The sequence below is a fragment of the Saimiri boliviensis genome, chromosome 14 (genome assembly GCF_048565385.1).
Source record: "Saimiri boliviensis isolate mSaiBol1 chromosome 14, mSaiBol1.pri, whole genome shotgun sequence".
Taxonomy (NCBI): Eukaryota; Metazoa; Chordata; class Mammalia; order Primates; family Cebidae; genus Saimiri; species Saimiri boliviensis.
The window spans coordinates 48,275,168-48,288,022 of NC_133462.1; the positions used below are offsets into that span (position 1 = coordinate 48,275,168).

At 51.3% G+C, this 12,855-nt stretch overlaps 1 protein-coding gene across 15 annotated transcripts in view; it reads left to right on the top strand.

The window, feature by feature from the left end:
* PLEKHA6 (pleckstrin homology domain containing A6) overlaps nucleotides 1–12,855 on the top strand; it is a 162,083-nt gene that overhangs the window by 92,895 nt on the left and 56,333 nt on the right. For 14 of the 15 annotated variants that reach the window (XM_074384976.1, XM_074384979.1, XM_074384977.1 and 11 more), the window contains one exon: nucleotides 12,099–12,179. In XM_074384976.1, coding sequence (XP_074241077.1) covers nucleotides 12,099–12,179 — 81 coding nt within the window. Of the gene's footprint in view, nucleotides 1–4,344; nucleotides 10,073–12,098; nucleotides 12,180–12,855 lie in introns of those variants that run through there. The other variant, XM_074384982.1, reaches the window with a different exon arrangement.

Sequence of the window (12,855 nt, forward strand, 5' to 3'; positions counted from 1 at the left end):
CGTGATTGAAAAAAAAGAGGGAGACTGTCACCGAGAAGGAAGTGCTGACTTTACCCACTCCCGCCCCTAGCTGGGAGCCCTTTTGTTCCCTTACCTCTTTCTTGGGAGGAAAGACTTTGGATGACATAGTGATGTTAGGCTGGACGTAGGGAGGAACTCAGGGCCCTGGAGAGCCTGCTGGGTAGGAACAGGGTGCTTCCTCTGCCAGTCTTGAAGGCAGATTTGAGCGATAAGGTAAACCCAACCCCCTGGTGGCTTTCAGCTGTGGTGCTTCCTCCTGCTGGGCTGCCCATGGGCAAACAGAAACCGGGCACAATACGGGGGAGGTGCCAACCACTAGACCCAGCAGGGCGAGAACAGGAGCAGCCAAGTTTCTGGGCATTTGAGGCCAAGAAAGAGGGGGAAGTAGAGTACAGGAGAGGAACGGGGAGACTTGTCGTGTTCTGCCTCGTATTGCTAGTCAGCCGCAAATGCAACTAGCCAACCTCCATCCCTTCAGTCCCTGGGCAAGTAGATCGGGATTGTTATTCCCAGGCAGGGGGGCTTCACGGGGATGCAACCTGTGCCCCACAGGCTTGGTTTAGTGCTTTGCCGTTGCTGTCTGGAAATCCTTACGTTTTGCACTAGGGATCCTGCAAATTGTGTGGCTGGTCCCATTCCCAGGCCTAGCCAGAAGTTGCGGCTGCAGAATAGCTGCTTATATACTCCGACAGGTGTAGGCAGGCTCCCCTGTTACTCAGGTGTCACTTACCGAGGCCGGCTTCTGTCCTGGCTGACACCTGTGCTGCATCCCTTTCCCTTTCCCCCTCTCTGTCCCCCTCCCAGGGCATTCTGTTCGTCCTTGTCACAGCCTCCATGCCCAGTCTTTCTTCAAGGCTGCTGCGTGGCAGGACAGGTGCGGGAGCAGCAGTGTCCCTTGTCTGACTGCCTCCCTGCCTCCCTTCTCAGGCCCTCTCTTTTCCTTATCTGGGATGTAGCCAGCAGGTTCTCTAGGCTGGGTCTAGGTCTAGGAGCACCTCTTCGGTTCCTCTGAGATTGTCTTCCCTTCCCTCTGTAAGCCCCAGCTATCCATGGATGCTCTCTGGCACCTGCTTCTTGCGATGTTCGCTTAGGAACAGGTTGTTTTGCTGTGATTTCCACAGGATCCAGGTCTGGATGGGTGCAGGGTGGGGAAGGGGAGGTGCAGGGAAGGAAGAATCCCAAGCCTGCTGTCCTTGGTGGTAGATCCTCTCCCCTGTCCCTCTCATGCCAGCTCCTCCTGCTCTGGACCAAATGGCCCCACAGAAGACCGCTCTTTCCTTCTGCTCCCTCCGGCATCAGCTAGCGGTTGGCCAGTCCGGGAAGGAAAAGGAAAGGAGGAAGGAGGAGCAGGTCTCCCGGGTCTCTCGCCTCCTCCCCAGCTCTCCTTCCTTCTCCTGCTCTCCTCTCCCTGCCTCCAGCTGCTGGATGACTTTTTCCAGTGTTTCCCACCAGGCCAGTGTTGTTTGTAATGATACTTTAAAACCCTGCAGAGAAGTCTTAATGCATGTGATTTAAAAACAAATGAGCCTGGCCAACATGGTGAGACTGTGTTTCTACTAAAAATACAACAAATTAGCCAAGCGTGGTGGCCCATGCCTGAAGTTCCAGCTACTCAAGAGAGTCAGGTGAGAGAACTGTTTGAGGTCAGGGAGCAGAGGCTGCAGTGAGCTGGGATCGCACCACTGAATTCCAGCCTGGGCTGCAGAACAAGAACCTGTCTCAAAACAACAACAACAACAACAACAACAACAACGGCAACAAAACCCGTGAAAAACTATGTATTGTCCAGATTAATTTTGAGTGAACTTTAGAACCTATAATTTTTAACTTTTACTTGTTGACAGCAGATTTTCTTTTTTTTTTTTTTTTTAGACAGAGTCTCACTTTGTCACCAGGCTGGAGTGCAGTCGTGCGATCTCAGCTCACTGCAAACTCCGCCTCCCTGGTTCATGCCATTCTCCTGCCATAGCCTCCCTGGGACTACAGACATGCACCACTATGCCCAGTTACTTTTCGTATTTTTAGTAGAGACAGGGTTTCTCCAAGGGTGGTCTCGATCTCTTGACCTCATTATCCACTTGCCTCAGCCTCCCAAACCACTGGGATTACAGGCATGAGCCGCTGTGCCCGGCCGATTTTCCTTTCTTTTTAGCTTAGCTTAGGACTGTGAGGGAATTTGTATTTACTGAAGACACTGAGCTCGTATCCGCTGGTGGAAAGATGAACTGACTTAGAAGTGCATCTCATAGAATTCAAAACTATTAGAACTGGAATGTGGCTTAGAGCACCTCTAGCCTCGTGCTGTCCAACAGAATGTTCTGCATCAGTGGAACGTGCTGTGACTATTCTGTCCCGTGTGGTAACCACCAGCTCCTGTGGCTCCTGAGACATGTGGCTGGTGTAACTGAGGAACTAAAATAATCGATTTTATTTAATTTTAATTATTCAAAATTTGAACAGCCACATACGGCTAAAGGCTATCAACTTGATGCCAATTTAGGATACTGCTATCATTTTATTCCCTTATTTTATTATTGTATTAATGATTATAATATTAGCCACTTAGTAAGCTACTGTTATGCGCCAAGCATTCTTCTAGAGGTTTTCCATTTGGGATCTTAGTTAGTCCTCCCAGCAACCCCAGTATCATTATATGTTGTGGGTGAGGAAACTGAGACCCAGAAAGGTACAGTGACTCAGTAGTGGTCAGTTACCAAGACTACTGACACTGAGACCACCGGCCTTACCCTTTTCCTTAAGGACAATCTGCACAGTGTCCATTCCTTGCCATCACATGCCAGCTTTTTTCACAACTCTCCAAGTCCCTTTCCAAATCTCCCTCTTCCTCTCGGGGACATCAGGGGAACTCACAAAGGATCGTCTCAGTCCCCAGCACGTGCTCGTCTAGGCACAGTTGTTTTCCGGCTGCTTCCATGGTGGCCGTTGTTCCTAGGCTCCCTCTGGATCCCCCAGCAGCAGGCAGCAGTGCACAGGGAGATCGTTGTGCCCTCAGCCCTTGGCAAGCTCCCCAAGTACATGGGAAGTTCCAGACTCCTTGCTCCTGGCAGAAGGAGGTGTTTAAAATTTCCCACAATCCACCTGCATCCAGCTTACCTCATTACTCCCAGTCTAAGAGAAAAGATCAGCTGAGCCCTCCTGGGGGCGGGGAGCCGGGGGCAGGATGGGTCTCCCTGGGCAGGTGAGAAGCAAAACTAAACTAGAGCCTGCTGTTGCCCCCCAACCCTCACCATGCTGCCCCCCGGGGGGGGGGGGGCTCCTGCTTCCCAGCTCTAATCCGTTTTTACTCAGCTTCCCCGGGCAAAGCTTCTGCTTTGTAGACTCTTATCATAGCCTGGCTGGCCAGCAGGGAGGGGAGGGACAGGAGGGAACATGAGGCAGATGCAACATTCACACTGATCCTCGCCAGAGGGATTTGAGGCTGAGCTCCTGCTCCTTCAGTCGCTATTCAGCCTCCCAACCGGAACAGCACGTGCCCCCGCTCCAGGCTCTGGTGAGCTGGCTGGCCCGCTCTATAACTGCTCCATCAGAGTCAAAGTTATTCAGTTCCCCTGTGTGTGAGGTGCTGGGCAGGGCACAGCAATAAAGGCCAGGCTGTGGACAGTGTGTGTGGCTGCCCTTCCATGCCCCTGCATCCAGGCAGCTGTTGTCAGACTAACGTTTGTGGGTGGCCCCCAGCCCACGTCACACACAGTCCCCAGACCTGTAGCCCACAGATGTTATAGGTGAAAGGGTTTGCGGCTTTCATTACTGTGCTCTTGGAGCAGACCTTGAAAAACTGGCATCTCCTGCTGAACCATGAAGCTCTCTCCTGCTTTCCTGGAGATGAGGAGCTCAGATTGGGTGCATAGCAGGGACAGAAAGAAGGAAGCCCAAGGAGACTCCAACTTTGTCTGATCTCTCCTGTCACTGTAGCTGAGACAATGTACCTCAGCTTCTCTGACTCTGAAATGGGCCTTCCTTACCTCCCTCCCAGCGTAAGGAACGGAGGCGGCGTGAGTTTTATTTTTCCCTTCGCTCCAGACGCCTTCAGAGCATCATAACCTTTCTTCCTCTGCTGTCTGGTCCAGTGGGAAATTTTTGTAGTTTACTGAACAAGGCATCATTCAATACCATTGTTTTACTGTCAAAATGAGCAAACTAAGGCACCAGACAGCTTAATTCTCAAATTGCTGGATTGGGAACCAAGAAGGCAGTGGTAGCTTTTGAGGATGGGGAAGGAGAGGGATCAGCCAGCTTCGCAACTCTCCAAACTAAGTAAAATTCCTTTCGTAGGGTGGGGAAGGGTGGGGTCACTGCTCTCTGTAGGACACCAGAAGCAGATCTGCTGAGTTAGGGATGCAGAGACGTGGTTCTGGTGACCTTCCGCGGACCCAGCGTCGGACAGCTGGGCTGCCTCAGCCTCTGAAGGGCAGGGGTTTGAGATTCAACTGAGAGCTGGAAGGGGGGAGTGTAATTAATTATTGCCCTGCCCTGTTACCCCCGGGATTCGTTCCACATTGCTGGCTGTCAGGAGAAGGCAACTTGGAGGCGAGGGGGCTGGAGCCTTTTTTGTCCGCTTCTGTCTGGCTTAGCTACTGAGGGAAGTCTGAGAGGAGGAAAACCCAGAGCTGTAGGCAGCTGCTTCTCCTTTGAATTCCCCCTCTCTTTAGAAAGGAACAAAACAAGAGCACACAGTACAAGGAGCCTGAGGAGATCCGGGGAGCTGGGTCGCCCCAGTTCTCCAAGTTGGGTCAGGGTGAAGGAGAAAGTGCCTCCCAGCCTGCCCATGGGTAGAATGGTAGAATCGCAGTTCCCCGCAATTGGAAGACACTTCAGTGTTGAGGCAATTAAGGCCTGGCTGTACCCAGCAGTGATATTCAATAATTCATCAGCCAGAAAGGACGCTGGCCTGGAGTTTTGGAGGGCCCTGTGGGGCCAGGCATTAACTCTTTACTCTCTGGATCATGGAGATGTGAGGAGGTCTCAGGCCCCAGCCCAGAGGTGGGACACGGACGCTTGGGGGACTTGGGGGAGCAGCTCCTCCCCCACCAACATGGAAGGGTTTCAGTGTTTGAATCACTGGCACAGTTATGCTATCTACTCTGGTTGTCTTTATTTTTCAGAAGACAAATGGGATTCCATAAAGTAAGACAACCAGTTTAAAGATGAACTAAGCTAGGATGGGAGATCAGAATGAAGTTCCTTTGTGATCTCCATGTTTTCTCTCCTGCACACACACGTGCGCGCACACGAGCTTGAACCCATTACCCTGACTGAAGTACCCCATGCCCTCCTGCCCTCAGCCTTCCAACTTAGGGCTTCCTACCTCCTCTCATAGGAATTAGGGGCCACCCAGGCCCAGAGGAGGGGCTGGGAGACACTACAGTGAGAGAATGGGGGAAGGAACAGTGCCTGGGCTAGAAGGGGGGAAAAACCTGGCCCTGGCCCCCTGATTTGTGATTTCCATCCCTTGTCCACGAAGCCCTCTTTTCTGTCTTCTATTTGTGGTGGGAGCTGAGCTCAGGTGGAACCCCCGCAGCCTTCCATAACTAGTCATAACAGGTTTGGGGATGGGGCTGGGTTTGTGGTGAGGATAGGCAGATTTAAGCAGGAAAGGGAGCAGCATGGGATGCAGCCCAGTAGCTTAGGATATTCCAACAAACTTGCTTGGGGTAGGGAGGTGCCGTCTTCGTTCCCCTTTGGAAATAACTGTGGCGTGCAAGCGGGAAATGAGCAAGGGCAGAGAAGAAAGGAGAGAGCCAGTGCAGGGCTGGGTGGCAGCCACCGGCAGCTGGAGAACTGGCCTTTTGATCTCCAAGGAGCACATGGAGGAGAGACAGTGGGTGTTGATGTTTTTAGAGATTGCAGGTCTCGCTCTGTTGTTTTTTAGAGACAGGGGTCTTGCACCTCAGGTTGGGGTGCAGGGGTACGATCATAGTTCACTGCAGTCTTGATCTCCTGGGCTCAAGTGATCCTCCTGCCTCTGCCTCTGCGTAGCTGGGACTGCAGGTATGTGCCACCATGCCTGGCTAAGGCAGTGCTGTTTGGAGGAGCTCCTTCCCACCTGCAAATACCTAGAGGTGCTGCCAGGGCCTGACTCTCTTTGCCCTCTTCTTTCTGTGGCAGCAATAGGTAGGAAAAGAGAGGGCCTTTGATGAGAAGTTGGTTAGGAAAGTATATTTTCTCCTGGAAATGGCAGAGGGAGCTTCAGGAATCAGATGTATGAAGACGGCTGGAAACATAAACTGAGTTGGTTTTTAACTGGGACAGGATGCTGGAGCAGATAAGGCTCCTTGAAAATAATGATGAGATCCAGAGAGGGAGGTGCAGAGCAGGAGCCCACCCTCTCCCCACCCTCCCCTCCTCTGTGGCAGCAGAAATCCTCCCTGGAGCGTGGATGGTTTTGGCTTGGAATTTGCTATGTGGAGAAAGAAGGAAGTGGGAGGGATGGGACCCCTTTCCACTTGGCTTTGCACGTAAACGTCTCTCCACCTAATGAGCTGTAATGCTGGAAGCCAAGATGCCCTCAGGATGGGGAAGCCAGGCTGGGCTAATTCCTTGTCAGCAGATTCTCAGGAGCTATGGAAATGAAGCAGCTTGGTGTACAGCAGATAATCAAGAGAGGCCCAGTGGGTGGAAGGAATGGAGTATTTCTCTAGTCGTTCAATATTGATCACAGTGGGAGTCCCGGGCGTTCAGCCTGGGGGTGTGAGTGCACGTGTGTGCATGTGTGAATGAACATGCATGCCTGCAGAAGAGTGTGAAACTTGGGTTAATTTTGTCACTCTTGACAGTGTAGTGCCAGGTATACTGCACATGGATGTGACTCTCCAGGGGGACACTTGGAGATGAAACAGTGTGGAATTCTCTCTATGTGAGGTGCTGTAGGGCTGAAGATGTCTCTTGAACTACAGGAAAGCTTTAAGTAGGTGCAGAGAAAAAGGCCTGGAAAATGGAAAGGATCTGCTTTTTTCTTTCTAATGTATTTGTCTTGGGACTTCCAGAGTGCCTGCCCTGGCACGCCCAGCCCCTGCCCCATACACAGTCTTCTCTGCTTAAGCCCTGGACTATGTGTTTTTCACTTTTTCGCTCATGCATCTGGCATATTTCTTAATTTGTTTTTAAGTAGAATGATCATAGCCACGATCTCTTGTGCATAAGATGGTCTACATTTTTGAAAGTTTACAGCTATTATTTCATAGAATTAAAATATGTGCTGGTGAAGCGAACACTGTTATTTCATATGAGTAGAAGGTACCTCATTTACACACGAGAAAACGAAGGGCCCATGACATGAAGTCACATTGCTAACTCAGGTTGGATCTTGGACTGCGTGTCTGGCCCTGCCATGCTTGTTTCCATTGATGGCACTGCCTTCGGGGCCAGCCTCATAGTGGATAAGTGACCACCTACTGGACTGCCCTGGAGTTTAGGGCTGCTTCCACCTCCCCCACACAATCCCCTATACCGCCTGAGATTTTCCCTTCTCTTGGGTGGGATTTGAGAGATCCAACTGGATATGTCTTCTTGGATTCATAATCATGTGTACTTGACAAATGGAAACCTTTTGACATCCCAAAAAGAGAGAGGAAGGAGAACACGGATTACCTATGCTCGTTTCCCTTTCTAACGTCCTGCCTCTTCTAAGTTCTTCTTGGTGTGTAACTAAAATGAAAATCTGCCATACCGTGCAGTTTATTGGCAAAGGGAAAGAGGCCCCGCTAGACATTCTGTGTGCAGACTTAATTCCGAGGATTTCAGAGCTCCCGATGAGCAGGGGAAGCCCCTGAGCCTTCCTTCGTTCCTACTCCCTCATGCTATCTTTACAGGGCATAGGAGAAGTAATTTAACTTGCAGCTTAAGCAAAGGCTGTGGGAGGCCCCTGAGCTCAGCTTGAAGAGAAAGGGGATATTTTTGCCTTCCAGAGGAAGAAAGCTCATTTTCCCAAAGCACCCCTACCCCCTCCTCCTTCTGTGCAGATGAGCTTAATTTTCTTCCCCTCCTACTGAAGGTGGATCAAAGCCAAGCTACATATTCAGTGGGGAGCTAGGGAGGGAAGCTGAGTGAGGGGGCGAGGGGGCAGAAGCAGAGCTTCTCTCATGGAGAGGAAGTAATTAATTTGAAGAGAGAGCTAAGATAGGGAAGCCCTTGGTGATAGAATGTCAACCCCCAAATGCAGGTGGTTAAAAATTAAATCAGGGCTGGAGAATTTCTTTTATCCATTCATTCAACAAATATTTATTGAGCACATATTATGCACGGGCAGGAACCTCAAGCAGGCATCAGGAGAGGGCCCAAGAAACTGGATTAGGGACAGAAGAGGATGCAATCTGAAAACTGAGGCCTCCTGTCACCAGGATAAATCATTTGCAAAGTCCCAGGAAATAGCTGAATATATTGACCTTCTGGATTTAAGATCAAGCTGTTTAAATATGAGCAGCGGTTGACCCCAGTTATGTCTTACCAGCTTGTCTCATTATGGGTTAAATAATAATGTTGTCCATTTGTTTTTCCATTCACTGATCACATTATTCCCTGATCAAGTTCTGTGCTCAATCCAAAAAATTAGATTAGCCCCTTCCTTTCAGTGTCTGTTGTGACATCACAGAATTGCCATGGCAACAGACTGTGATGTCAGCAGACTGCCTGGTGCTGCTAAAAAGAACCATGTTGGTCAAAAAAGGAATCCGTCATGTGAAGACAAAATGGAATAATATAGAAAGCCAGAGGACCTGAAATGTGATATCAAAAAGAACATCTTGGCAGGATAAGATAGCAGTGGGTCTGGAGCCTCCTTGGCTAGAACTCTTTACAGAAAAGCAAAGAACTTAATTGGAGAACAGTCTTGCCTAGAAGCAGGGGGATGGCAGCGATGACCTTCGGAAGGCCCTTGCAGTCCAAGGATCCTAAGACATGAAGGACATTAGGAAAGAGGAGCTCTGACCATCTTTAGCCGCTGGAGAGTTCAGAGGAATTAACATCGACGCAAATCTCCTTGCTGTTGAGCAGGTCTGTCAGTCACCAGCTGGAATGCATCATCTCGTGTCTGCGAAGATTTTCAGCCATAAACACACGATGACCCCCTCTCAAGCCCCATTTGCTGCCCTCTTCTTTGCAAGCCTTGGGAGGAAGCTCTCCTTTGATATTGCCTGAGCAGCCTCATCCTAGCCACCAGCTCTGGTTCCACAACGTCCACGCCCATCTGGTCGACTTGCCACACACGGAGGGAAAGCAACCCGGTGCTGTCAGAGAGGAGGATGTCAGGGACGGGGCAGAGGAGCTTCATTCATTATGCTCCCGTCCACACAGAAGAAGGCTGGGCAGGCTGACAGAAGAGAAGGAGACCTGCTCAATCAATCTCAGCATCTCAGCAGCGGCAGCAATAACAGCAGATGAATCTGGAGCTTCATTTAACCCTTATGCCCACAGGATCTGAAGAATCTCTAAGAAGCAAGTTGGTTTTCAGCTCAGCAGCCTGTGTTGTGGGTTGGGAATTGGGGAGGCAGGAGGACTGTCTCCCTGCAGGTCGGGCTGGCATGAGTTTCTGCCGTGCAGATGGGAAGGCAGCCCCAGACTCCTTCGCCTGCTCAGCCACTCCGCGTCCTTAGCTCAGTGAGGTCGGACTACCTGGGAGTGCTACACCTGCTCTGTGTATGCCTGTCTCTCCATTTCAGCATTTTCTCCTTGGGGAGCTGAATGGGGAGGATATCATCCCCTCCTTGTTTATTCTGCCTCCGGTCCTCTGACCACTAGCATTCTGGCCGAATCCCAGGAAGTCATAGGTCTACTGGGGCACCTGGGCGACCCCTACCACCACCCGAGGAGAGTGCCCTCCTGGTTCTCCAGGGCCAGAGCCGGGAGGAGGGGGAACTGCTGGAGTCTCTGCCACCGATCGCTCTGCCTCTCTGCCACAGCCTTGCAAGTTGGACCGGAGGACTTACTTCTCAGAGGCATGGTAGGAGCGGGGTGGTCGGCGGGTCCTCTGAGGCTGCCAACCTGGGGACAGAGCTGCCAAAAAGATGTTGAAGTTTCGGGCTGATCGACGGGTCAGGTAGGGATTTCTTCCACGGATCATGAGCCAAGTTAAGTCAGAGCAAGCTGAGACGGCAGCACATCCTGCTTGGATCCGGGGGCTTCAGAGTGAGGGGTCTGCTTGAGATGACCTGGAGAAGGAAGCACAGTTAGGTCAATGGTTGCTGCATTGCAGTGCTCGTGAAGGGGAAGCTATTTTGAAATTGGTAGTGCCGGGATAGAATGAGGACGTCATTTGTAGGGGTTGCTGGGTAGGAAAGTCTGGGGCAGGGAGAGATGTGCCATTCCCTAGAAGTCTTGTGACGGTTGGCAGCAGACTGTGTGTGTGTTTGTGTGTGTGTGTGTGTGTGTGTGTCTGTGCCAGTGTCTGCAGGGAAGATTTCAGCAGTTACCATCGGGAGCATGCAGAGCAGAAGGAGACTGGAGGGTCGGGGCAGGGGGCAGGTGCCCTGCGCCACTAGGAAAAAGCAGACAACTTGACACTTCACAGGACATCTTAGTTGCCACAGACTGCATGCCCTCTCCAGGCTCCAGAGGGGACAGATTCAGGGACAGACAGGGGTAACCGGAAACAGCTACCCTTCCTTGCAAAGACTCCCTGTGACGAAGTTGAGGAGCATGTTCTTGTTGGACCTGGGAGGGAGGTGGGAATAACGTTTGGGAAGTAGGGAGTGGCCGATCTATGTGCTAGACTCAGAACCCAGGCCTGGCGGACACGTGCACAATTTTGGGTCCTGGCTGCAGAGCCCAGATTTCCACATAGACTGTGGGCACTGCCTGCTGTGCTTTCATCTTCCTGCATGTCTTTGGATTAGATCTGAGCATGATTGCTTCGGAAGCTGAAAAAGCGCTCTTTGATATTATCTTTAGCTTTAGCAGACTGCCCCAGGGCTAGGATGTGCTCTGGGCTATTGAAAGGGGGTCCCCAAAAGGTTATTTTCTTTCTCTGATGCAACTGGGACCAAGCTAAGATCTCCTTCCTCTGCGGCTGCCTGACCTGCCACTTGTCAAGCAGAGCCAGCCCTCTGCTGTGGGTGTGCTTGAGTGGCCCAGTCTCCATGGCCTCTGTCCTAGTGCCCGCTCCTTGCAGTTCACTGGCACTGCCTCTGGGTTCTCTCTCAAGCGGGATGGGCAAAGAGGACGTTGACTCATCGAGTCTCCCCACTGGCTGGATGGTCGAATCTCCACTGCTACATTCTTGCCAAATAGTTGCTGCCTACAGAATCGATCTCAGTGGTTGCCATTGTGGCTTAGCCCCCCTGCATCAGCTCCTCCGCGTTCTGTCTGCTGCCTTCCTCCCCATCTCCCCTGAGAGCCTCCTGGTAACTGTCCTGACACTCAGTGCGCAGGCTGTCCTCACAACACCCCACCCCACTGCTGGCCACAGCACCCCTTAATGAGATCGGACTGTTGAGCCAGCGCTGACCTTCATGCCTGACAGCCCCTGAGGTCTCAGTGACATCAAGCAGCCCTTAGACAGGAGACTCTGGACTTAGGGGATGGGTGTGTCCAAGCCCAAACTCAAGAATGGAGTTTTTCAAGCTGTCATTTCCTTTTAAGAAAGACACAGAGCATAAAGCAGGATAAGGAGGAGGAGTCCAAGGTCACAAGAAAGTTTTTTCAGCAAATAATAAGGGAGCATTTTTTTTCTGTGGCGCACTGGCAGGCACAGTTCCCAGGAGAGAACCTGCCAGGAGTGAGGTCCTGATGTGCTGATTGGCTGCTGGAACCCCTCTTCCCCACCCTTAGGATCACCACTGAAAGAGTTCAGTGTGGCTTATGTCCAGCCTCAGAGATCTCTAGTAAGTAGTTAGCATTGACTAGTGAGAGGTGACCAGGCTTCATCTCTTCCTTTCCCCACTCCCTGCCTCCAGCCTCATCTGGATGTCAGCCCAGGCCTCCCATGGATCCCACTGGAGGACAGAGGCACAAGCTCCTCACATGGTCACCTGTCCCTGTCACCACCCAGGGTCTATCTACCCATTGGCTTTTATCTCTGCCTCCTTCATCTTTGCCACAACATCTCTTTTTTTTCCCCTCTACAGCCACAATGAAAGACGGAACACATTTCTACACCCAGTGACTGGCCAGGTCCCAGAGGAAAACACAAAATTTGACTTGAAAATGTAAGTTTGCCCCCTACTTGCCATTTGGCCTTTCTGTCCTTAGCCGCTACCATCCCGCCGCCTCCTTGCAGCTGGAAAGCAGAAGGCAACAGGGAGGAAAGGAAAGCAGAAGGGCTTTGCAGGCACCCACCTCGGTTCTGAGGACTGGGAGCCTCTGAGACCCATCTGGCTTGACACCCTCATCCACTTCTCCTAGGGTCTAGCAGAAGCCAGGTTGGTGCACCCCGCAGGTTGAGCTGATGGAATAGAAGACAGGTGTGAGGCTGGCATAGCACTCAGGGGGCCTTTGAGGGAAGCACTGAGAAAATCTGATACGGTCATGAGAGCCAAATGCTAATTCCTCTCACTGTGGATTCTGGCTCACCAAATGAAAGGAGAAAAAAAGAGAAGAGGCTAATTAATTCACTCTCATAGGCCACCAGGCTGTTGTGCCTTTTAAAGTAGAGGAGAAGGTTCTACTTATTATTATTTATTTTAAAAGTCCAGGGCCTAGACTTGGAAAATAAATGTTCAGAGCTGGGAACAGGTGGCTTGTGCTTGTAGCCCCAGCACTTTGGGAGGCTAAGGTGAGAGGATCATGTGAGTCTAGGAGTTTAAGACTAGCCTGGGCAAAAGAGTGAGATCCCGTCTCTCTTAAGAAAAAAAAAAAAAAGGCCGGGCGCGGTGGCTCAAGCCT